The sequence below is a fragment of the Leptosomus discolor genome, chromosome 1, assembly GCF_034619465.1.
Source record: "Leptosomus discolor isolate bLepDis1 chromosome 1, bLepDis1.hap2, whole genome shotgun sequence".
NCBI classification, from domain to species: Eukaryota; Metazoa; Chordata; class Aves; order Leptosomiformes; family Leptosomidae; genus Leptosomus; species Leptosomus discolor.
This window is the reverse complement of record NC_141391.1, coordinates 174,896,735-174,923,698: the sequence shown is the minus strand read 5'-3', so window position 1 is coordinate 174,923,698 and position 26,964 is coordinate 174,896,735. Positions and strand designations below refer to the sequence as shown.

The following is a 26,964-nucleotide window of genomic DNA, read 5'->3' as shown; positions in this document are numbered from 1 at the left end:
AGTACAAGAATAAAGTTGGCAGCCACATAATTAAGGCATGTGGCACACTGCCGGCAGGCCTTTCTTCAGGTGAACGTGATGACCCAAATGACAAAATGCTGCCTATGTAGGTCTGCTTTTCAGACTCTTCAGACTTTTTTTCAGCTTTTTAAACTGTTTTTTTTTCACCCAAACTTAGCTGATGTGAGAAAGTATGGCCTAATTTGTGCATCATTTTTCTTTTTTTCCTCTTTAGTATATGGAAAACTTTAATGTTCTATATCAAAGGACTATTTATTACAAATTAGGCACTGCATAATTATGTCTGGAACAGATGATGTATCTGTGGGCTCATGTTTGACAGTGAAATGTTTGGAGAAGTTCTAGGCAAAAAAAAAAAAAACAAAGGATGGGGTCATATGGCAGATGCCCAAGGGCTTTGAGGGAGCTAAAACAGAACTGATGAACTATGTGACGTGCAAACCTGGAATCAGAGGAATAGGAGATGGCAGTATAACAAAATATTGTAAAAGGACTCCATGGCTGAATTTGGCAAGAACAGACCAGTATATCTGATTTACATATCAAAAATAAATTAATAGAAATTTATAATAAAGAGGAATCACAATTGGAGGAGAGTTGAACTCTTCTTTTTGTAAAAGAAATTAGTGCATGATGAATCTTCCAAGTTATTACATGAAGACAATAAACATATAGATGAGGATGATCAGGTTATTGTGTGTGTTTTTTAGCTTAAAGACCTTTTGGAGACAGATTTCAGCAAATATTTTTTAGAGACTAGTCTCTCATAGGATGAGAGTGAAGATTCTTTCAAACACAAATGAAAAGTTAGAAGTTGAAAGATAGGAATAGATGGCCTTTTTTTAGAATGGAGAAATCACAGTGACATCCCACAGGGATCGGTGTTGAGACCTGCATTCAGCATCTTCAGAAACAATTTTGAAAAGGTGGTGTGAGGACTGAGGTGGAGTATGCTGTTGGTAATGAATCAGTCTGAACAGCTGAAAGAAAGACAGATCACCAAAAGCTTCAGAAGATCTTATGGCAGAAAACACTGCATGATAAAACGGAGGATGAAATTCAACAAAGAAATATGCAAAACAGTGAACAGAAAAAATAACTGCAACTGTGTTACCATGAAGATAGGCACTAGGTTAGCTACTACTATGTAGGAATGGGATTTGATGTGAGAAAAATCTATGAAACAGATGTAATTGGCACCTTCCTAGTGGCAGCCTGAGTGATAATCCAAAGTGTCATCCATTCTCCAGTTCCACATAGGCCTTTATTTGCATGTACGCAGTTACACCACAGTTGTACCACATACTGATGTTGTTAAACTACATTATATGTGCAGACGTGATAGCATGATGAGGCTGCCTGTTTGTTTGGAATACACTTTGTTGTTCTAGAGCAGAGGTTTCCACGGCTGCCTTCATAATCCCCCTCCCCTACATTGTGGCCATGTGCAGTGACATTTTTTAACAATAGTATCAGAGTAATATAATGGGTGTCCCTTGAGCTACCCTTTGTTTGGAAGGTATGCAAGAAAGCCCTGCCTCTTGTAGCCTGTTATCCAAATAAAGAAGTCAGATGAAAGGTGGGAAAGTATATGTAGTTGCAAAAGTTTAAATGCCTTGCCTTACACCTTGGCAGGTGTCCAGGGCAGTCTTGTCACCTAAATCATGCTACCTGTTCTACAAACCTAAGAGTTTGGGTGTGTTTTTTTGTTTTGTTTTTTTTTTAACTTAAATCATAGAATCATAGAATGGTTTAGGTTGGAAGAGACCTTAAAGATCATCTAGTCTAATTGCCCTGCCATGGCGGGTATGTGATGTGTGTTTCATATTCCCCACCTGTAAGGTACTACAGAACATCATAGATTTGCTAGTTGCCAGTACACAATCCATTGACTTAATGGTAGTTCGCAGAGCTGTTATGAGGCTGATTTTTACGGATAGCATGTAAAAGGCTCACCAAACACCTGAAATCAAAACAGCTGAAGTGGTTGTAATATTGTATATGCAACACTATAATAACTTCGTCCTTTCCCCTTTACTAATCTTTTTCCTGTGAGAAGTGGACCACTTTGTCTCTGCTATCTTATATACTCTAAACAAAGGTCTTGTAGCAGTGCAATAAAAGAAATGATGACTAGAATATATTGGCATATTAGTTCTTCCCAGACAAAGAACCGAGTCCAAGAATTATAATCTGAATTCTGTGTCCCCAGTAGCATGATAATGCCCTGTTCCCATCCACATTACCCGCCCTCACTGTTTGATTTGGATGTTAGCCTCCCTAAATGTGATCTGTTCGAACTGCTCTTTAATTTGTCACTATATTGCAGTGTACCAAACAAAGAAGTCGTCCTTACCTTTTACTGTGTTTTTAATAAGGAGCTCTTGTACTCTCATGGGATAAAATCAAGTATCAACTTTCAGCCAATTATGAAACTTCAATCTTTGTTCTCAACATCAATACAATCTGTCAGGCCTTTTTGTTTAATGTGACAGTACGTGTATGAAAAAGCTCTTTATAACTAGTTCAGCAGATACATCTATTTGTCAGAAAATGACCAAAAAGATTTAGTGCCGCAATAAGAAACTTAGGGCAGTAATGACTCATGAAATAATTACTTCACCTTTTTCAAGGAATTAGGAGTTACATTACACACTGAGAAGTAAAGTCCCGGCATGGATAAATGACATTCATAGAGAAGACATCAATATTGCTTCTAACATTTTAAAACCTCAGTAATTTCAAAGGAAAAAAAAAAGAAAGGTCTTAGCAGACCAACCCGTTTCAGTTTTATCAGTGTAGATCATGTAAACACTTCATTTTAGCTAATCTGAATATTGATGAATTTAAGCCAACCAATTTCTTAATTAAAAACATTTAAATAGCTTGCTTTCTTCCAGTTTCTTGCTTATCTTCTGTCTTTGATGATGCTACATTCTTTCCCTAGCAAAATGGTATTATTTTTCCAGCAAACTTTTACTGTGTGTTATTTGAACTTGTGGTCTACTTTGTCCACTTGCCTGTTTCATAGACTTTTGCTTTTATAGTAAAATTGCTGTCTTTCTATCACGTGTGTCGGCCTTTTTCTAGCTTCGTGGCGGTTTTCAGTCCTGCAGTTCAGTGCTTGTAGGGTCAGTGTCCTTGGAGCCCCTCAGACTTGTTCTTTTCTGAGAAGCAGAATTATGTTTTCTCTGATTTGGGGGAGTTTCCAAGCAAGAGTTTAGATGGGTAGTCTACCCATCAGAATATCCTTGAATGAGAGGGAACTCTGTTGTAAAGCTTATCTGTCTTTAAAAAAAAAAACAACCTAAACCACCTACTGAAGTCTTTCCATTAACTTTAGTAGGTTGTCCATAGGGTCCTAAAGCCAAGAAAAGGAAGAACTGATTTATTCCTGTACCCTGAAAGATGGAGGTCAGCAGAACTAAGACCTCATTCTCAAGTATTCACATTTTATGGATTAGTTCTAATTTTAAAGTATGTGATAAAAATATTTTCACTTGTTTTCATCTGACATTGGGGGTTTGGCCATTTTAAAGTCACTTTTTGATGTAACCATGAAGGCTCTCTTAAAGCCAAAGTTTTCACCAGATTTAGTGATTGGAGGATTGTAAAAACAACACCCAGACATTTGATCAAATAATTGAACTGTCATGCCAATTAGAAGTGCAGATGTAACTGTTTTGGGTCAGGAGACACCACATGAGACCCCATTTGCTAAGGCAGAGGTTCACTTAACAAAACATACATGATCTGGTGAACCAGTACTACAGTTTTCCAAATGAATATCCTATTGATGAGCCGTCCCCAGTGTTAGATACCTGGTCTGCCCTGGGGAACACGGCAAGGGAGCTCTTTTCTTCTTTTGTAACTTGAGGCAAGTTCAAAGCTCTTGGTTTATGATGCATTTATTAGAGTGCTTAATACAGAAGTTGATTCACTGGTAATCTTTTACTCATTACTTGCTGATATATTTCTCTTGATTGGCAAATTTGTTAAATGGTGACTGGGCATAAACTGGAACAATCACACACAAAGCAACAATTCTTCAATTACTCATTTGTCACATCTGAGAAGAAAGAAGTAGCCTTTATCCCATTTCCCCTTACTGACTATCTGTAGGTTTCTGTGCAGATTTTTTCAAATCATTTGTACCAGGTAGCCAGCTGTAGATTCATGAAGCTGGCAAACCTATAGAATGAAATAGTATTTTGCATGGTCTCTCCTGTAGCCTGTTTGTAAAATTAACACATTCTGCTTGCTGTTAGTCACCCTATGGAGAACTAAAGCTGCAGTTTCATGGTTAAACAACATTGTCCAGCTGACTGTTCATAGTCAAGACAAATATTTTCTTTTAACAGACTCTGAAGTTTTTAATGGGAAAATAAATAATACTGAATTTGAAATTACAAATGTTTTAAGTTGGAAACTTGACTCTCAAACTAATTTTTATCTATTCGGGGACTAAAACTGTAACATGGAGTTCCAATCAGAATGCCTTTAATTTTTTAATTAACACATCTAATCCTCAAAGCCACATTTCAGCAACTAGTTTCATAAGTGATGTGCCAAAATATGTCCACCTAAAACACTTGTCAAATCATTTGTAGCCACAGTAACTATGTAGAAATAATGACGTGTTTCTTGACAATGTGTGCAAAAATAGAGAGACTACATATCAGTGAAAATAGTATTTACTGTGAATAGTTTGCCCTGTTCTAGTCACAAAGAATAATAACAGTTTGCTTTTCATCAGCCCCATGATTTCACAGGAAACTTTTCTGTATGCCCTTTTATTTCTGGGTATCTGGAAGTCCTTTAAGGGTCAGTAGCGAGCTCCCTGTCGGAGACATCCCTTTCCATCCTTGTCTTCAGCTGGGAAGAACAGTACTCAGATAACGTTGACTTGTACCTGTTTTTCCATTTGTTCTACCCCTTCTGAGAGAAAAAGATCTGATTACAGTTGGCAATGGATTTATACTCTGGTTCCATTTTCTCCAGATCAATTATTTCAGACTCAATTACCTCTACATGCCTTTCCATCTCCACCACCTGATTCTCCAAGCCATTAAATTATGCAGTGAATGAATTACTTTTATTCTTCAACAAAGGAAAGATTTCTTTCAATTTGTGCAGATTACTATGGAGGGCTTCCAGGAAAGGCTTGGGGAAAAGTTTCTTACCATGAGAATGGCAATTTGGAAGCAGTGTGTACATGGTGTGACTCAGAAGTTGGATCCTCTTTCTGAGGATCTTGCCATGTGGCGACCACACAGCTTGAAGAAAGTGACCTTTTCACCTTGAATTTCTGCTTTTGGGTAAATTTCCAGCATCCAACAGCCCTTTGGCTATACTGACACTAGAATGTTATAATCTGATGTCTGCCTGAAATGGCAGTTCACCGTAGAATGACTGCCTGAGCTGGATCGCCTCTGGTGGATACAGCTTTTTCAACTGTTGATGCCCGTCTTCTGCTGATACAGCAGTAAGAGATAAGCAAAAACCAGCATCATGTGCTGGCGTTGCTGTGTTTGAAATGGGAGGACGCTCAGGCTAGTCACCTGTAGATGCTGCTTAACAGTTTATGACCTCTGACTCTGGGTCTTGTCAGTGAGCTATGAGAACTGTGAATTAAATTTACTCTGGTTTAGGTCAGTATATGAGTATTTCTGTTTCTGAATGCATAGAAACTAAACTTCAGCAGTATAAATTAACATATTTAATATTTCCTACATTTAAAAAAACAAAAGCTTTGTGCAAATTCCAGCTTTCTAGCTCCTGCCATCATTTGCTGGAGCTCAGAAAAGGCAAATTTATCACCATTATGTCTTGTCCTTATTCTTCCTGTTATGATGTGCTTTGTCGTTACAACCAACAATGACAAAATATTGACATTTATCATGCACTTATTAATAAAACAATTCTCATAGGCCTCATAAATACCTGTTTAGATATTTAAAAATAACACCACCAATTTTGCTGCTGCTTTGTGGTACAGAATAGCTCATGTTGCAGAATGTGTCACTTGGAAACAAATATTTGAATGTTCCCAAATCCTTAATCTCCAGAATATCTCATTTTAATTAGAAAGGGATTGCAGTAATGTGACCTGTGCAAAAGCCAAATCTGATACACAAGCAGACAAAGCTAAGTAAATGAAACAAAAGAAAATCTGCTTTAAACGATCTTTTCTCAAGCTTTTTAATATAGTTCTCTTAAAATATAAAAAGAAAAACAAAACCTTTCCAGTGATCTATCTGATTAATCAACTTTTTCAAAATTAAAAATGTTGACTTAGAACAAGGTTTTCAAGTATATCAAGTAAAATATTCTCTGTCACATACTTTTCATTATTAGCAGTAGATTTTAAAAATTATTTGGATTTAAAAAATATTGTTGACAAAACCCCAGAACACCCAAAACCCTATGTTGCCATAAGATCTACTAGAAAAAACCTCTGTCTAATAAAGAAAATACGATATAACGATTTATTTTTCCTATTGCTTGTATACATATACACAGATACTTGTAATGCATATTTTCAAGGGTTGTTGAGAGTTTATTGTGCTTGAGGTGTATCCTTTTGGAAAGCCACTTTTAAAGAAGTGGGAAAGAGTTATCATGGATGCACTAGCAGACATCTGGAAGTTGTTTGAGGGTGAATCAGTAGCTGGAATGATGTCATTCCTTTTAAATTTGCACCAGTGAATCTACTCAATCATGTCGCTCTCCTCCTTTTCTACTCAACTGTGCTACAATGCTAGAAATGTGTCATATCTCACACATGTATTACAACTTCTTTGCAATATTTTAAGTGAAAATAATCACGTAATCTGCAGCTCTGTAGAAGATGCTGAGGAAAAGAGAATTTATGTGCGTGTGTGGGTGCATTAGCAATGTAGCTCTTAGGTACTTAGTTCCTAAATGTGGGTTTTTTTAAAAAAATAATTGTATAGAAACATATAAGATCAGTGGAAAAATAAGTACGATCACTATTCCTTTTCTCTCTCCTGTAAGAGTGTCACCTGTTATCTTTCTTATAATATTGTTTCCCAAATTTCATATGGATTGCTATCCAAACTGAGACAGTGTGTATCAGTGCCATCTGCTGACGCCAAGCAATATTGCTCCAATGTTTGAATAGCTATTGGGAAAAGCATCTGATGATACCAATTTGTACGCTGTGCAAAAGCAGGGATTGAATAGAGTTACACAGAATATGCATATATATGCGTATGAGTACAGAAGAAATTACTACACCAGCAAAATGAAAGAAACTTTCCAATAGGAGATGCTTCTTGGTGTAAATTATGAATGCATAATTAATGTGTTTTCACTGATTATCTGGGGATCAATTCCCCCTGTAAAATGGTATGAGAAACTAAGAGAGCAAGATCATGTCATGTGCCAAGGCATTTGTCTGCTTTCCAATACCACTTAAATGTTTATGTCTAAATGCTCACTAAATCTAGGCTAAGATGCTTTACTTCTGCTAGGATCAAGCTCACTAGAAGTAATAGAGTCAAATGTTAAGTTCCTTCAAAAGAAACTCAGAGCCCAATAAACAACTACCAAACTAATTCTGTAGTTACATAAAATTTCCTGAAATGTTAAGTCTGAACAGAGCTAATGGCATCTCTCTGCAAACATGTAGGAAGGAGAAAGCAGATTCCACTTTTTAAAATACTGTGTGTTTTTTTTCAGTATTTTTAGAGCTTTTTCCATTTGTTTGTGCATGTGGATGTGTATGAAAACATATAAAGAGTCATTAAACCAAAAGGAAAATAGGACTAATCTATCCAGTTCTCAGTATGTCCCTAGATGCTTTTATGGACTAGTCTGCAAGTTAACATATTGTAGCGAACAAAAGAAAAAAAAAAAAGGAAAATCAGAGTGTTAACAATGGAAAAGAATGAGTCTTTGCACTGATCAGTTACAGAGATTTTAATGAAAGTTTCAAAGATAAATACAGCCACTTTTAAATTGTCTTCTCCCAGGCTGCATTTTGACTATGTAAGCACACTGCACAGTGTTGTAATTGGTTGATAGCGATAGAAAATTTCTAACGGGATATTGAAATAGAAAGTTTCTAACAAAAATAAATCCTAAACACTACGGGGCGGGGATAAGGAAAGCAGTGCTTTGCTTTTCGGGCTACGAAGAAATATGGAAAAAAAGTGCAGTAAAGTCTAGAAAAAGAATGTCCTGAGAAGAGGGACTGACAATGAGCTTTTGACTGACTGCCCGGAGCTGTGACTCTGTCTTCTCTGTTGCTTGGCAACTCCATGTTATCACAAAGAAACTGATATTAAGTTGGAACAGGCTGGATATGGTAATTTACGTGGGAAGATACTCTTGCAGTGGGAAAACCATTTTATTTCTAGTTTCTGTCAGCGTAAGTAGGTTTCACATGATGAACTGTAGTACATCCCCTGTTGGGTGCATTTTACCTAAAAAGGTAAAGAGTGACTGCCTTGGAAAGAGGCTGTCCAGAAAAAAAAAAAAAAGAAAACTAACAAACCCCCCCACCTTGTTATTCATTAGACCTGCTCCTAGTGTCTACTCAGACATTTCTTCCAGCAGTAGTGACAAAATCTTATTTTCATACCTTTGTGGATCCAGTGCAGATTAGACAGATGGAACTCGATCATTATAATTTATACTATCACAGTCCCTAAGAGCTGAGGAGATTTGCCCAAGACCTCGCAGTCTTATACAAACATTAAAAGATGATCCTCACTTATTGTAAACAGTCCCTGTTCTTTCTTTAGTGTTGGCAATAGTTAAGCGCTAAGTTTCAATTGCTCTTTATTTCTTCCCTGCTGAAAGAAGAGGCTGCACATGTAGCAGTTACAGAGTGATTTGAAGACCATGATAGAAACTGTCATTCAACTTTGAATTTGGCTGGCACTGTACATCTGGGAAAGAACTCAATTTTTATAGAGGTGTATCAAGAGAATGGCAAGAGGGTGTACATAAAGCAAATCTTATTGTGAAAACTTTGAGCCACAAGAGATATGTAATCCATAATGGTTTGGGTAATGCATTTGGGTTTAGGTCTAAGATTTAAATAGAAAGAGAGAAAACACAGAAGACTGGGGATTTAATGCAAAGCCCTTTTCTTAAATGTCTGGTTTACTTAGCTCTACTGAGCCACCACCGCTGTCTCTCTGCATTTCCATCCTGCATCATTTCTAGTAATTTAACACCAACATACAGTCCTACAAGTAAGGAAGTACTTCACATGTTTTCAGGACTCCCTGTTCTGGCTTTGGTCAGCAAAACACTCCCTGTCTCCAGGCTTCTCTCTACTGCAGAGTTAACTTGAAATATAACTCGACTTTTGCCCTTGGCTCAAATCCCAACCATACACAAAAACTGCTGGCTGAGTATGTTGATGCTGTTCAGCTGAAGGGATTGGCCTGGACTGTCAGAAGGCACTTCAATTAACATAGCTGATACAGCTACCCGCTGCTGCTCCAAGAACTTGTCTTCATTGCCAAAAAAGGTGTATTTTTACTGTGGGATAATTAGCCTGAATTAACTATCCTTATTTAAAATAAAGCCCTCCATTTCTTTTCCTACAGTGAAGACATTGCTTCCCGATTAATTCAGAGTGCCCTCTTCTGCTAAGCTAACTGAAGAGGAATGACCTCTGCAATGAAAACAGCCCACAACGGCCTAGGCATCAAATAGACCCATACACTGCAAGCAAAGTCCTTTTCTGAACAAACTCACGGCGAGGAGGTAGCTTCCTTGCTTACTTTTCATGTGGCCAGCATAGAATGTATCAGCTTGCATCCTAACTACCAAACTAATGAGTTTGTCTCCTTTTTAATTTACCACATCACCTCCAATAAATCAAAAAAATGCTCTGGGCTGTTATCTGACTTGTAGGGGAATAATTACTGGACTGACTCCAGCAGCAAGCCTGGCTTAATTAAAACACAGTGTATTTCCCAAAAAGGTAGTGACTAATTTTATTCTAAGTGCAACCTAAAACAACTGTACAACAGAATGGAACAAATGAACTTTGCTTTACCCTGAAGCTTTCAGTGCTTTAGAACTGAGATCCCCTGTTAAATCATGAAGAGCTGATTTTCTGCACCCCCTTACCACCAGCAGCTAGCAGCTAACTTTACCCACCTTGACTGTTGCCTTCCAAGCTATTTGCTAACACACGCCACCTGTTTCATAAGCCCTGGCATTAGGGTAACGCAAAGCTTGCAGGCAGTCTCCCATACCTTATGTTCATCACATTCGCTCACACTTGCTCTAGAGCGTTTTCTGCGCCAAGTAGCAGCATCCTCTGGCTTGTGGGCTATGTGAGACTAAGGGTAACAAAGCTGCAGCACCTCCTCTGCGTGGCGACAAAAATATGTCTATGCTTCCCATCATCTAGGGTTCTGTTTGGTTTTTCTTAGATTGAAAGTGTTCTTTAAACAGTTCGGCCATTATGACTGTTATTAAGAGGGGAAAAAAAAAAAAAGCTGCTTCCTGTAGCACCCATATTTTCTATGCGCAATGTTTCTTAGCGGTGAGGAGGAATTTCTGATATGGTTTCTTATTCTTGAATTCTGATGAGCAGAGAACAAATAAGGGTACAAATGTATGACAGGCAAGGAGTAGTTAGGAGTAAGTACCCAGCACCTTTCAGGGGTACACTGAGCAAGGGAGGGAGCAAAGCTCTGGGGAGAGATGCCATGGGCACAAACCAAAGCAAGGGGTCCCTTCCATTGTGGCCAAGTGGGGCTCTCCAAGAACATTGCTGGGAGCCAAGAGGAGTTCCCAGGACTTGGGAACCGCTGAAAGCCACCATTCCCATCTTGCCCACTGTGCCCATCAGCACCTGCAACTAGTATCAGCTAGTCGTAGTCTCAGAGAGTGTTTAAAGGAGGGTGGGAGTAAGAAGAGAACTTTAAAGACCTTTTTGTTTCCAGCACTACCCAGGTGTCTCATATAAGACTGGATGACTCAGTGAGTGCAATATATAACTTGTTACCTCCAAGATTTCTATTTCATATTCGTCTTAGGTTTGTGATGACTGTAGGACTGAATTTGATCAAAAATTAAACTGGATTCAAAAGCACAGTTATTGGCTTATATTAATGTTATGAAGTTGACTCTCTCAAGTCTTTTCTATAGTTCTGGCTTCTTGCTGACTTGCAAGGATTGGTACAGAAATTAATTGAAAGGCAAATTAAAATAAGAAATAGTAAGAGTAGCTCAACTTTATTTTTGTTTGTGGTAGTGTTATCAGCTCTGAAAATGCAGCTGGTCTCCTTTGTTCCGATACCAATTCTAGCATGGGTAATTACAAGGTGCATGTGTGTTTCACTTGGGGTACAGAAGAACCACAGAAGCTGTAGGTGAATAAACAGACATGTTGATCCAAGGTGCAAAAGTGACTTTATGTGCCTAGAATGCAAAATTAATTTACAGGCTGGAAAGCCAACAGATATGGGATTGGGAAGGCAGTAAATTTTAATTTTGAGTACTAAAACACCAGCAGATCAAAAGACAACAGAGTAGATAAATCTAAATGTTAAAGAAAAAAAAACCCCACAAACAAAAATATCAGCAGAGACTTTTGCCCCCTCCTATGACGTTGATTATGACTCATGGTTTTGTGAATTTTGATGGTTGGTGGTATAAAAATTGTTCTATCTACTACTGACAGATGGTAGGTTTCTTGGTTTTAAAAATATGAAAACAGCTTGATCTCATGTACCTTGGTTTAAAAATAAAGCTCTTTTTATAGCACGTCTCAATTTTGACAACCATACTGTGCAGTAAATACTGGATTCCACACATGAGCACATTTTAAAAGCCTAAACCAGATTCTTATTTTAGGGCTAGGCTGATCCTCTGAGTTTGTGAAGTCCTCAGAAAGAGGTCTCAAAGCTGAATGTAATGGCTTTTTGTGTTTAACTCCGAAGTTTGGGTTGGTTGCGGGTTCAGCTTTGAGTTTGAAAATGCATTTCCTTGTTTGGTAGCTTTCTTAAATTTAATTTCAAAGATGTGTAAATACTAAGTAATCCATCTTTTTGTGATGGTAAGCCTGGAATAAATCCGCACGAGTGAAATGCAATTGAAACTATAAATAAAATTATTTCTTCCTCATATTGCAGAGCACAGATAACTCAAATATATCTATAATTGCTCAGAACAAAAAGTGCTTTGACAATGACATTGTTTGCTCGAAGAATATCTTCATCACTGTTGGAGACATTGAGATTTATTTTAGTGAATCTTCTGAGGAGCAGGTTAGTTATTTTCTTTCCTTTTCGGGTTGCCCTAAGATAAGCACTGTAAAGTTACAACTCTAAAGGAATATGCTTTTGGAAAACGTCTCTCAGTTTGAGTTAACACAGCACAAGTGCGTGGGCCTGGATAAAGCAGCAGGTCCCAGGAAAAAAATCCTATTTTTAAATTTTTTTTTTCAAGTTTTGTTTGTTCTACAAAGAAGACTACTCAAAAGCCTCAAGCAGTCAAAGCATATTGACATTTAATTGTTTCTTTCCACTTGGTTTTGAAAGGGAAACCGAAGTACGAAATCAAAGTAAACTTGAATGATTCAAAAGATAAAATATCAAAGTATTAAACAACATTTCCAGTAATATTATTGATCCAGCTACATGCTGAAGATAAAGTATTCTTCATTGTACACTTGTTATTAATTGGCTGTATACCTCGGTAGAATTACTTCATTAGATCTTAATAAATATTCGTTTCTATCAGAAAACCTTAAGGGGACAGGAAAACAAATCTAACTATCAGCTTTGGAAGGCTGGATATTATACTGTGATACACTTTCCAGAACAGGACATTACAATTCTGTGGGATAAGAAGACAATGATGCATATTAAAGTTGGACCTCGATGGAAGGTGAGCCATAATAAATCCCTGCGATTTTGTGTAGTTCTGTGTTGCTAATGTGGTGTCTTATTGAAGAACTGTGATTGTCTTTTTTTCATGACTAACTTTCCCAGTGATATAGCTGTTTATCACGATGTTCAGGTGCTAGCTTTCCCCAGGTATGAAGAGACAGAGAATGCGATTTAATGGCTGTACCCCTGAAGAGGAGGCGTGGTTCCTACATGCGTGTTTACTCTGTTGCTCCACACATTGCACCTTGCAGATGTGCAGTGATTTAGCTCTGACTCAAAGTTACTTTGGGGGTAGATGAGAGGGTTAGTTTTGAGTTATCCAGTTCGCTGCATGTTTTCATAATTGCTGAAACCAACGGAAAAGAAGACTCTGTACCTAGCGACATAGAAGATGGAAGGTTTGTAGCACAGATTGGATTAGGCTGGTGATAGAACTGCACCCCGAGATGTAGTAGAGGCTGCTGAGACGAACAGGTGGAGTCACATCTTGGGTTTAAATTAAGAAGACAAGATACAGGAAAGGATCTAGACAAATACTGACTTTTAAACCTAATAAACGTACTGTGACAGGGTTCAGCCATGAATCAAGGAAGAATATGACGCTCCTTCTCCTGCCACTTGCTCTTCTCTGTTCCATTCCTACATCATCATCTGCCTTGGTGTCTCTGAAACTCAGTCTTTGGGTCCTGGCAGAGTAACCTTATCTGCACATTCAGTAATTACATTCCTGCTTCTTCTCAACCACGAATATATATATTGAGAGGGGGCTCTTTCCAGTAAAAGAAAAGAAAGCATCCTATGCTAGAATACAGTATCAGATTTTCTGAAGTGTAAGTCAAAGTTACAATGACCATATAATCTGGTTTTAAAGCAGCATTATTAGAGGCTTTTGTCCCAATGGCCATGAAATGCTTACTTCACATACAAGCTGATTTATCAGCAGTCAATACGCATAGAGAAAAAAAAATAATTCTTCTGTTTTGGGGTAAGCTAGGAGGGAGCCGAGTTCTACAGGCTGCATGCAGCGGCACAAATACTTCAAGTTCTTTCTGTTTCCAATGACTGTTTCTTCCAGACTCTCCAGTTCAGTAAGATAATGTCTGCAGCAGACCTTAAGCAAAAAAGAATTCATTAGGATGAGCCACAGCACCCTCAAAATACAACTTTACATTTTACCGTTGTCCAGAAATATCTTTTTCTCGATGTATGTGTACGTGTATGCATGTATATATTCTTTTTCCATCAGCAGCACATGCCCCAACACAAGAAAGTTGCAGCTGTCTCTTTTGTAACCGCTATGGCAAATGTTCTTGCTATTGTGAGCTAAAATTAGAGGCAGCAGGTTTTAATGACAACAACTAGTCAGGCTTCACAAACATGAGGTAATTCACCTGAACTTTTGACTTTTGGACTGGATGCACTACTAAACTTTCAGAAAAAAAAAATATGACTAGATTCCAGTTCCTTTTCACAAGCAGACAGTGAGAACAAGTCCTGGAAAGCAGGAAGAAAAAAGGAAAACATACATTTCTATTACAAGCTACTTGCAATATGGAACTGTAAGCATAACAGTGTGTCAGATATTTTCGAAGTATGTCAGAGTTGCATTCACCTTTTTCAGTTTAAGAATGTTTTATTCCATGTAGGCCATTTGTACCAATTGTTGACCATCAGTATACGTAAAATAAAAGAATCCTTCTTCTCTTTTAGGGTAAACTGGCAGGTTTGTGTGGAAATTTTGACAAATATACCTCGAATGATCTGACTACATCGAACAACATGGAGGTGAGAAATGCACAGGTGTTTGGAGACAGCTGGGTTTTAGGACAGGTAAGTCACATGTCCCGTAAAAATTCAGGAAAAAAAGATGATAATTTTAATTTATAAATGAATACATTATAAGCACATGATGTACAGGGATTTTCTAAACTGATGGTCAGTGTATAAGAGGACATTTTAATTTTTATCTCTGTAGATGTGAAATGTGGAGTAATGTCTTACGTCATAGCAAACGTACTAAATTTAAATGAAACCAAGCAATCTCTTCAGGGAAGAATATATTTTTCCTTACAAAAGATAATTATTATAGCTATCTGTATTTCACTTTTCTAAGAAGTTAGATACATTGCTTCTGATATTTTGGGTTCAGCCTGATTTTAAAAACATTTGTAATTTCTCTGGTGTTGGAGGCATCAGGATATTGAAAGAATATTGAATAGAATCTGAACGCTGGAGAAAAAGGTCTGGAAAAAAGTTTATTTCTGAAATAAAATTGGTGAGTTTTTTTAGTTGTAGTTTGTAAACAGAGAACAAACTGATGAAGCAGTGGTGGTGAAAGAATGAGACAGAAAATGCTCAGAACAGCAACAGGCACAACCCAGTATGGAAACTTGGTTTCTGAGGAGAAGGGAAGAGGCTGTAGATAGTGGATGACCACAACTGTGTTTTATAACACAGGAGAATAGGTAGTTTATTAATTTGTGCTGAGAAGATGTAAGGTTTTATAGCCTTGTGAACCTCCTGAAAAATCAGTATTTGTAAAGCGCTCCCTTAGGATGTCTGTGAGAACCAGTTTTTAATCTGTTCTCTCCTTAACTCACAGCAGGAAATTGAACCAAAATCTCTCACCTCATGAAAGAATACAATACCTATTCTGCTTGGAGTAAAGATTTTGAGGCTTCTCTCCCTCAATATCTCCCTTTGGATCTATTTTACTCTACATAAAATGTTTCAATTGTGTAAGCAAGCGAGGCAACTGTGTAGTGCTGGTGGTTATACTGCTCATCTAGAAGGTGGTACAAAAAGTAATGTCTAAATCCTTTGTATGAAGTGTATGAATTTTTCTTTTCTGATTTATCAATTAATATTAATTCAGTTAAATAGTGTGTAGTGTTTGCACAGCACGTTAACTTCTAGGATGTTATGACCTTTGCTTATGCAGCCTAGAATCGCACTTGCCTTTTTGTGGTCACATATAAATATATTTGTAAAAACTCGTGTAATCTTTCGATCTCTGTGGCTGCCAGAGCACTCAGGATCTGAGTTCAACATTGGCCTCGCAGGCAGCCTGTGCTCAGCCAGACTTGACACTTCATCTGTCTCCACGGTAGGCATTAGGGATTTTTTCAGAAAGGACCTTTGGCCTTTCTAGGGATGTATCCTGGTCATCTTTTCTGCAAAATCTAATTACTGTAAAGGAGTATTTGATAGCTGGAGGCCTAGAACCCAACTCTGCTACTGGCAAATGTGATTGCATTGGCACTGTGAAGTGTGGGATGCTTCCAGGGCTTCACTCTGCTGGGAGTGGCAGCACGTCCCCCCATGGCAGCATCTGAGCATCCGCACGGGAGGGTACTGTGAGTCCACTGCAGCTGAGGCTGCATTGCAACACCCCAGTACTGCCTACGGAGCCATCATTACCCCCTCCTGGGCTTCCCTGCTGCACCAAAGGAGTATGGTTTTGGATGAACTCGTGCTTTCTGAGACAAGTGTCATTTTCTTATATTTTTCAGTGTGTTTGTTTTTCTTCTTGAAGAGATACTTTAAGAGAGGGAGTTGTATCTCAGCCATTTTTTTGTTATCACGATGATCTTTGACTATTTTTTTATGGGTTGCTCTCTTCCTACCACTGCTTCTTTATTTGAACTCACAGGGCTAAAGACATCTGTAGTGTGACTCCATTTAAAGTCAGTGCAAAACCATCAGGGACAGATTTGGACCATGTATTTGTTTGTGATGTTACAGTTGGTTGCTCTGGTAATGATTATAATGTGTCACAAAGAAAACATTTTGTCTTTATGTGCTGAGCAGACAGCAGGAACATTTTAGTACTTCAGAACAAAACAAAGATTCTTCTTTGTGCAAATGTTTTGAATTATAACAACAAATCAGGGAAAGGGGAAGATGAAGAAGATAGCATTTAAACTTTATTTTTGTTTTCTGAGTTTGCAGGTATTGAATTGTATGATACTATAGTGTACTTGAGTCCAAGGTAAACACATCTTCATATAAAATGTTTGTGGTGTTTTTGCTTGTTTTTAAGTGCAAGAGCCCAAATGAAACACTAAGACCGTGCGAGGTGCATCAGAGCAAGTTCCCTTATGCCAAAAAGGAATGCTCAATTTTATACAGTGATGTTTTCGCACCTTGTCGCAATGTGGTAAGTTTATTAAACATCCAAGATGTGCTCTCATGTAGGGAAATATTAAAATTCCAGTAATTAATTTCTTTTTGCCATTCCCCTCAGTCTGAATGCCGTGGAGGATAAAGAGTAGAGCCCTGCAAGTATTTCTATGTGGGTGGGCTACGTTTGTGCAGAGCTCCTTGTTCCTTTCAAGACTGGAGCCTAAGCATAATAATGATAACTGGGAGCCATGAGTTAGTAGACTGGATAATCAAGGTTCTGTTCTCTTTATGTTTTATTTGTATCTTTTGTTTATATAGGTAACTAGATTTTTAAGTCTTTTGTATATATCGCAGGATTTTAAAATAAGCATTTCTGTAACGTGCCTACAGCTTATCTCAAATTGTTTTATTTTGTTGACTGTCCTGTTCAATACAGAAAGAAATACGGGAGAGTGAGATTTCAGCTTCAGATGTATCAGTATTTTTAACTGGCTGACAGCTTATAATCTGCTTTTTATCAAAACTCTGAGGTTTAGTGTCCTTGTTTTCCCAATACCTGGCTGAGCCAGGGACTTGTTGCAAGTATGTCCCTAAATTCAGTCTAGACAAGATGGGGACAACAATAACTTGTGTGGGGATCTTTTATTCCATTTTAGTCCACCCTTTACCAATGCAAGACATGCTTTATACATTTTTCCCTATTTCTGATTTTAGCCTCCCAAACGTAGTTATCAAAGTTTATGTATTTTTATATATACATAACTATATATTTAGTTATGCTTCTTTACACCTGTGCAAGCAAGAACTACTACTAAATTTTGTCTCAGTCTGTTATTTTCTTTATGACTATTAATACTAAATGAGATCACTAGATGACCCAGCTGAACCTCCTGACTTTCAGAACTGAAGTTTGATATCAACATGGTTAGGAATTTGCCTGAGGAGGAGGTTGCAGTAGCTTAACCCAAGAGATTTATTAATGTTGACTTTAGTTACTATGTAAAGAATTTGTTGAGCATGTGCCTGTGAACATAGTGATGACTGTATTTTCAAAGTGGAAAGTAACAAATAAAAATGGAACTTTTGAGAGTTTTTAAGGAGCTGTATCATTATAACTCGTAAATATGTTTTCTCTTGAACATTGTTTTTCTATATCTCATCCATGTTGGGATCAAAATTTGCAAACGTTACGCCAAAAATTTAGCATAATTGTATTAAAAAACACGTCAGGTGCAAAACATGTCATTTAATTAGTAGTCAAGTATTTTCACACACAGATATCCACATTGTATGAGGCAGCCTGTAAAGCAAACATCTTCCAGGTGTTTTTACAACCTATTCATCAGCGTGTGAAAGTACGTTTCTTAAAACGGTAACTAAGGTGACATCCTGTCGAAGATATCTGCAGCTGACTGCTGGCTGCACGGGTGGGCAACGGGGTGCCAAGGAAAAAAGCACAAGCAGAGACTGACACTGGGGACACAGAAGGAACAGAAAATGTAGATGTGGGTTTGAGGACGTGCTTGGTGCAGCACTCTTACAGTCGCTCCTGCTGTGTGGGTGGTGGAGGATCCTGCTGTGCATGGAGGCAAGCTCCTGCCTGTGAGACAGGCAGCCTCAGAGTTCAGCTGAGGCTGGAAAACCCCGTTTTCAGGGCGACAAAATCTTGCATCTCTGGCTGGCAGTGACTGACGGATTGCAGTTGCCCAGCTAAGCACCGAACTCAGCAGGGGCTGAGGAGCCTCAACAGTCGCAGAAAAAAAGGTCTTCCTGAACTCAGCAGGAGCTTTGACCCGAGGCTCCCAGTTTGTCACAATAGTAGGATGTTTCTGACCCGTGGAGAGATGCAATCCTGCAGACATGAGAGACAGGTTGAACTCTTTGGAGCCAATCTGCTGTTTGGTGGTGAAGCTATTACAGCCATTTTCAACGGAGCTAGTGCTCATGACCCTACTCCAGTGGTAGTCCTGTTTTCAAAATAAGAAAAAGAATGAAAGCAAAATGGCATCTCTCTCCACTGAAGACAGAAAAACAGTCTTCATATTCCTGCCAGCTTCTAGCAACTGCCAGCTGAGAGGCTGTCTCCCTGTTAGATAAGTGCTGCTTTGTTACTGTGATGGTATTTCTGTAATCTGACGTGTGCCGTTTGAGTGCTCTACAACTGAGCTAGACCAGAATCTAAACCGAAGAAAAGCATTGCTTTAAACATTCCATGTGTTGAGTAAGAACACTGTTTTAGAAATGTTGCTCAACATTACAACAAAGATGATTAAAGCCCAAGAAATAGTGTTTCATGTAAAACTATGAAAGACTGTGATAGGATTTTAAAGTGAGGACGTGGGTTTCTGATCTAATGAAGGTTTGTGGGCAAATTATATTAAAATCTTGATAAGAGCCCAAATATTTTTCTGCAAAATGTCACCAGTGTGCTCAAGCTTTCTTTCCCTTATCAAAACCCCTTCCACGAATTATAACTTTAATTACTTGATAATCAGAGCTGCAGCTCTGACTTGTCGTTCATGCAAATCTGTCAGGGTGACCATAGATGGCAGTGTTTGCCTTATAGAAACAGGACTTCCAGCTTCAATATGAGAATCTCCACAATCGATGAACAGCAAGTGTGTGGACAGACATACTTGTTAATAGTCACTGACTGAAATTTTCTCTTGACCTGTAACATAGGTACAAGCTGATCATTTGAAGTGTGCTTTTTATATAGGAATATACCCAAACCGTAGAAAGAACTTTATTTTTGTGTTAAATTCTTTCAGTCAAGCCAAAGGTAGCACTCTTGCTGAAAATGGTGCAGCAGGAATTTGTACAGCTCATGCAACTAAGTCACCAGCCCTCTTTTGTTTTCTTTTTTTTTTTTCCCCCCCAGATTGATGTGACTTCTTTTGTCAAAAATTGTCACACAGATACGTGCAACTGCAATCTTGGTGGGGACTGCGAGTGCTTGTGTACCAGTATTGCAGCTTACGCCCACAAGTGCTGCCAGCAAGGAGCAGCGATTCACTGGCGATCTCCTTCACTCTGTGGTATGTACCTGGGCTGGCCTCACGCCAGAGCTCATCTTTGAGACATCGTTGGCCTTTTGCTGCCCAATAATACAAATATGACAGAAGCAGGTGAATAACAAATGTACTTCTTCACATTTTTCAAGCTGTCTATGTGATAGCTGTAGTCTTATACACCCAAATTTGCTGTCTTACTGAAAAGGACTGGCTGTGTTTAGGGTGTGCCAGCACAGAGACTGTTGGAAAGGCACAGCTATACCAGATCTGGGGTATGTCCAGTGTCCTGCATAGGGCTGCAAAGTGATTAAATTTGTTCTACTTTTCATTGACAGCAAGAAGGGTTCTCAGCTGTACAATAATTCATGCTTCAGGGCTGCTGTCCTGGCACATCTATTTAAATACAGCTGTTTGTCACTGAATAAAAACCTAAGGAAATAAAGTCACTGACATTATGGGAAATGAAACTTCCTCTGATGAAAGTGAATTTTACATTTTTAGGATGCAGATATGCATAGATTCTGTTGTTACTTTTTAATAATAATGTGCTTATTTTCTTTTTCTTTTAGCTTATGACTGTGAATATTACAATCAAGGTATGTAGTAGTTGATACTCCTGTTTTTGATTCATCCTTATATTTATATACTTTGCTGAACAGAGTTACTCTTCATGTTTTCTAGCATCTATCTCACAAATTGCTTGAGATTTGTCCTGTATAAACACAAACAGACAATCCTACATTAGTAAGGAATTCAAATACTGACACATTAGTGTGCAACTTAGAAGGTTGTATGTGGTTATTACCATTTGAATTTTCACCTCACTGAACTTATTGCCTTTGGAAAAGAAAAATTCAAGTCCTTTTCTCTAAAAATGAATGGTGTGGATATAATGCATCTCTGATGATACTGAGTTAAGATTAATCAGAATAATAATTAATTCAGTATGATTTTTGGAAAAAACTAAAAAAGCCTCATAAATTTTATGAAGATTTGCCACATTATGCAATTATCTTCTAGGTTTTTATTCTGAAGTGGCTTGCTTTATTTTTCCTTCTTATATAAAAGAGATGGTTCTCAATTGAACTCAATTGAATTAATTGATGGGCTTTTTCTTTGACTTGGTGTATGTAGTTTTAATTGTTTTTAATGGGCGAAGGTCAATGGCCCAGCTGTGTTGAATTACCTTAGTAACCCCTAATGTCTCAATTATAACCTCATCATATTCAAAGTAGGGGTGGATTAATGCACCATGCAACATATCTTGGCATCAGGAACTAGAAGGATGTTAGCTTGTTCTTGTACTGTAGATTTCAGAACTGGGACCTATTATATTTTGAAATTGATAGGATACAGGATTTTATGCACAAGTCTCACAAGTATTGTACTGTAAAGAACAGTTTCTTAGAGTGATAGTGGTATTAACAAATTTAACTCCTGTTGCATCCCCTCTTATATTTGGATATTGTGCGTGTGCTTTGTGGGGATTAAGATACTGAAAAGGAAGGGAAACTTGACAAAATGCAATGATATGAATGTGACTTTTGATACATCTTTTTTAGTGACTCGCATCCTATAACGAGCGTCATATAGTAGATGATTTTTTTTGTCCTCCAAGCAGTCTGGCCCCATACAGTAGCAGCATGTAGTTCTTCCTAGGTATAGCTGGCTTTCCATAATTTCTTTGCAATAGAGAATTTTGTCTTATTTAAAAAGTAGTAAGGTGTACTGGGTTTGGCTTGCATTTTCTTCACATAGTTAGTATGGTGACATATTTTGGATTTGTGATGAAAACTGTGTTGATGACACACCCGTGTTTTAGCTACTGCTTACACAGCATCAAGGACTTTCCTGGTTCCCCTGCTGCCTCACCAGCGAGCAGGCTGGGGGTGCACAAGATGCTTGGAGGGGACACAGCTGGGACATCTGACCCCAACTGACCAAAGGGATATTCCACGCTGTATGACATCATGCTCAGCAATAAAATTGGGGAAACTGGGCGAGGAGGGAAGTTTGCTGGGGCTGGCGTTGCTCAGGGTCCAGCTGGGCATCAGTCGGCTGGCGGTGAGCAACTGCGTCTTTTTTTTGTTAATTTTCTTGGTTTTGTTTTCCTTTGTTTCTTTTTCTTTTTTTTTTTTTTTTAAACTTATTGAACAGTCTTCATCTCAAACCATGAGTTTTTTCAGTTCTCCCCCTTCGATTCTCTTGACCGGGGAGGGAGCAAGTGGCTGCCTGGTGTGTAGCTGCCTACCAGAGTTAAAGTCAAGGATGGCGTTATGCGTGTTTCCACCACCAAGTGCCAGCAAAATGCATGTTGGGACTAGGACGGCTCCTCCTCTGATTCTTTTTTGTCCTGTATGATGTCAAACTGTTGAATCTTTATGGCAACTTTATCAATTACAGCTCGCTCCTACTTTTGCTCAAGTCATAAGCAAAATATTTGTTAATATGTAGGGATAAACATTCAATGATTTAGAATAAGGAGTCTTTTAAGATAAATTGTCCGCCAATTCTTTAAAAGCAGTCATTTTGTGGCAAGCTTGTGGGCTTCATATGCATATAAGCTCCAACATAGTTTCCGTATAAAAACAGTATTTATTTTCATGCAGTTTTCTTCAGAAATTGGTGTTTAACTTCTAGCTGGGTCAAACCTCACTATTATGAGAATTCTTTCTCTCGGTCGTACTTGAAAGAAGCTGTCTTAGGCTGGGAAGGGGTTCAGTCTTTTCACTGTAAGGATTAAAAGCTTTCACAAAACTGAGACGTTTTGTTTATTATTCACAAGGTGAGGTTTTAGATGTATGTTGCTCTTGGTTCTTTCAGTGGGATTATTGACAAAGACAGATGCTGTTGAACCTGGATGTATCCCTGCAAGCCTTTCCATCCCAGCAGAAATAGCTCCAGGGGTTTGCTGTGGGGCATGATTAGCCAGCACCGTTTTTGGCAGTGGTACCAGCTGAAGCGGTTCTCACTGTTCCATTGGCATGAGCTTTTGAATGATGATGTGGTGAACCAGGCCAGAAAAGTTAGCTGGTTATTTTTCAGCTGGACCACTTCACTGCTGAAGCACTTAGGATGGCATAATAAATGGGGCAGTAGGGGGACTGAAGTAAGTGGTTTGTGGAAGAGGGTAAACTAGACAACTGCTTATGCAATATGGCTGCTGAAAGTTGAACCTATAATTTGAAATCTGTTTTTTGGGGGGAATTGCCTTGTAGATCTTAGAGTAGCTTCAGTGTCTATTTGGGTAATAATATTAAAGTTGCTCTGTTGATCTTTTAAAGTATAGAAATGAGGACTTGTAAAAGACTAAATAATACCACAAAAAAGCAGCCCGAGTTGCTTTCTTGTACAGGTCATTTTGTGAGGATTGCTAACCACATTTCTTTGTGCTCACTTTGAGTCTGTTGTATTCTGGGCAGCAAGCAAAGAATAAGGGAGTACGTTGAACAGATAGATAGAGACCTAGTCCAGCATAATACCTTGAGGTATTGAGCTGTAGTTCCAAATTTATTTGACTACAGCTATGGTGAAATATTTAAGGCAATATCTTATGTCATCTAAGACTTAAGTTTTATATGTTATGGAAGGAGGATTTTTTTTTTTTCTACTTGATTTTTCTTCCCTTAGGTCTTGGTGAAGGACCCTATATTTTGGCAAGTTACGGAAAGAGTGACACAATTATAGGAGCTAATGTATCCAGCAGAAGGATATTTCCCTTGCCTAGAACTGGAGCATATGGAAATGTGTTTTTCAGTTTCATGATAACTCCAGGTCTTTTCAAAGATAAAGATTTATGTAAGTGTTCTCAACAATTTTGCTCATGGCAATACATATTATTCAAACTATATGAATGTTTTTTGCTGCATCTCCTAAAACTCCTAAAATAGTCTAGATATTTTTAGTTATTGGAATAAGCAAGGATGAAGTGGCCCATTTCAAAACCGAGGAATACTGATAGTTTATTTTTTTTAATATTGGAAAACCTCACTGCCACCTTTAGCGCTAACTTTTCAAAAACTGTTTTAGAAATATTGAAAAGTGGAATTGAATAGAATTCCTTTGGGAAAAAAAAATAGTTTGTTTAACTGGAAACTGGAGAATTTTGTACGTGTATCTAGCAACTATCAACACTGAAGGTGAATGCAGGATATTTTTGTCTCAAGTAAAATCACTTCTACTTTATCTTTTCTTTGGTTTTATGACTTTCAGTGGACTATAAAATGTTCAGGTTAGAACAACCAATCTGTCTCCTGCATTGTTAGTGAGCGGCATCTTCAGACAATGTAGAAGGAAGTTTCGTAGGTGAACAGCTGTTCCTAAGCTCTCTGTTTCACTTATCAGAGACTGATCCAAACTATATGACCAAAAATAAATATGTTTAAATATTTTTGCTTCTTCACGTATATTCAATTTGTGTCAATCAAGTCAATACAGATTTTGTCATTATTTTCTCACAGAATTTAATTTATTGAAAAAATCCCAAACCCTCAAAAATCAACATAGAGAAGGGCTGTCTTCACAGTAAAATTTGAAACTATATTCACAAACAGTTGACAATTTTGCAGTGGAGAAATTAGCTTTTTGGATATGATTTTGAAATGAGAAAGTACTTAGAACAGAAGAATTAGTTCAATCTTGTCAGTTCTCCAGCTGAAGTGTATCTGTGCAGTGCACAGGCAGTGTTCATGTCTGTGAGGAATGAGAAGGTATTCATCTCGATTAAAGACACTTCAAGATTTTATTCAAGTTGAAAAACAAATATGAAGTCAGCCTTCTTCTAAGTTCTTAATTTTTCAGAGAATTTTCTTCACTGTTGATCTCTGGCATAGGCAGAGCAAATAGAGGGTCGAATCTTTTATTTGGCCACAGGTTTTCTTACTGTATCGCTGGGTATGACTGTATGTAAAAAAATCCTGACCTCAAGGTGAAGTCAAGCAAGTTCTTACAATACTTTTGTGATATTGTTTACTAGTGACATTTTGGTACAGCTGGACTGTCAAGCATTTGTCCAAATTTGAGAAAAAGCTCCCAATTTGAGCAAGTCCCAGTTTGAGATTGCTTGTGAATAATTTTGAAAGCTGGTATCAGTGGGCTCAATGTAGTTTTGATCTAACTGATTAGCTCTCTGGTGGCTCTGGATTATGTGATCATTTGAAGTCTTCTTTAGATGCTGCATTTCTAAGGTTTTTCTGTGTTACATAAAGCTGGAAGTCTTTTGTTGAAAAAGTTATTTAAAAGGAGCCACTTAACAGCCAATATATAGATTTTAATCTCACTTTTAAGTTGTTTTCTGTGAAAATCTTACTGTTATTTTTATTTTTTTTCTTCTTCTGTGGAAGCTCTTTCTCTTGTTTCCCTTGAATCTGCTGAAAGACCAAACTACTTTCTGTACGTACATGACAATGAAACTGTTGGGTTGGAACAGTGGCAGGCAAGTGCCTCCTTTCGGAGACAAGCCACCTTCTTCCACCACCAGGGCCTCTGGAGTCCAGGGCTCAGCGCCTTCGAACTGCACAGTAAAAAAGGCTTTTTCATCATTCTCACCTCATCTGGTGTTAAAGTGGGAAAGTATGATGATTCAGAAGAATTCAAACGTTTGAGTAGCTTTAGTATTGAAGGTAAATTTTGCATAGTCCTCAGGGATAAGTATGGGGTTATTTTGCCTCTTTCATCACCAATAGTAACGAATATTTTTTTATCCTCTGTTTAATCACTATTCTATTTTTTGTCTTCCATTCTGTCTCCAAATGCTATCATTTTCTAATTTTTGCAGCTATGATGATCTCTTTATGTTTGAACTACATTTTCATTGTTTTACTATGTCAAAATGAACATGGCATGTCACAAAAAGATGCACGTTAATGTCTTGTTAGTGAGCTATAGATATCTGTTCTTTTAAATGAACGGGGTAACTGTATGCTTCTGCTACCAACAGTACCTCCACGATATTTAACTAATTTTTAAGTATTTTAAACACAATATATTGTAAAAGTGAGTAACTGTTTGTATCTCTGAAGCTTCAAAGCCTTTTAGCCTTCGATTGAATTTAATATACTTGAATCTGAAAATGAACAAAATCTCACCTATTTGAAAGTTATCAAGAATTTCTCTACTTGGTTTTAATTTTTGTGTTTTGTTTAGGTTTTTTCCCCTGAAAATCCCAAAGTACATTATAAAAAAGACTATAAATTCATAGTTTACTGACTACAAAATCAATAAATAATACCTTTTCCATCTTTCTCAGAACTCAGTGCATCTGTGCCTTACAGAAGGATGTGTGAATGGAGATATGAATCTTGTGCTAATCCTTGTGTTAAAACATGTAGTGATCCTGAAGGAATAGCGTGTAAATTCCTTCCACCGTAAGTAAAATTAAGCTTGTATTGCTACTGTATTGTTTTTTGCTATATGCATACCACATGGTTTCTGCAAATTACTGCAGCTGCAATATCCATTCATTTTTACTCACCCAGATTTCCGTATCACTCTTGTGAGACACTCTCAGAACTCATATGAAAATATTTGTAACAAGCCTCTCGTTTCCCACGGTATATATTCCTGTTTATTTGCTGTAAATGACTACATCTTTCTGGTGGCTACATGACAGAGACAAAAACCTGTGGCAAAATTAAGGGGGGACTACGCCCTCTCCTGTAAGAGGAGGGAACTTTACTCTAAGAGTTGCTCATTGACATGGCTGAGGGATTTCACACTGCTGATGTTATCTTGCTACTTAGTAACAGGATTCCCTGTCTCCACGGGTCTCCCCTAGCATTTATGGAACCACAACAAACTAAAAGGCAAAATGTCTAAAAACTCAAGGCACAAAATCTGATGGAAAAGAAATAAAATTTTTAATTTCAGACTACCTCCCTAGGCATATGCAGTTTATGATTAGGAATATTACTAAT

General features: G+C 37.8%; 1 protein-coding gene across 1 annotated transcript in view; it reads left to right on the top strand.

Moving 5' to 3' along the window:
• OTOGL (otogelin like) overlaps positions 1-26,964 on the top strand; it is a 98,522-nt gene that overhangs the window by 37,132 nt on the left and 34,426 nt on the right. Inside the window, exons 26-34 of the mRNA XM_086461918.1 lie at positions 12,153-12,287; positions 12,763-12,909; positions 14,622-14,741; positions 16,954-17,070; positions 19,918-20,074; positions 20,620-20,646; positions 23,681-23,848; positions 25,393-25,671; positions 26,298-26,415. Coding sequence (XP_086318044.1) covers positions 12,153-12,287; positions 12,763-12,909; positions 14,622-14,741; positions 16,954-17,070; positions 19,918-20,074; positions 20,620-20,646; positions 23,681-23,848; positions 25,393-25,671; positions 26,298-26,415 — 1,268 coding nt within the window. The remainder of the gene's footprint in view (positions 1-12,152; positions 12,288-12,762; positions 12,910-14,621; positions 14,742-16,953; positions 17,071-19,917; positions 20,075-20,619; positions 20,647-23,680; positions 23,849-25,392; positions 25,672-26,297; positions 26,416-26,964) is intronic.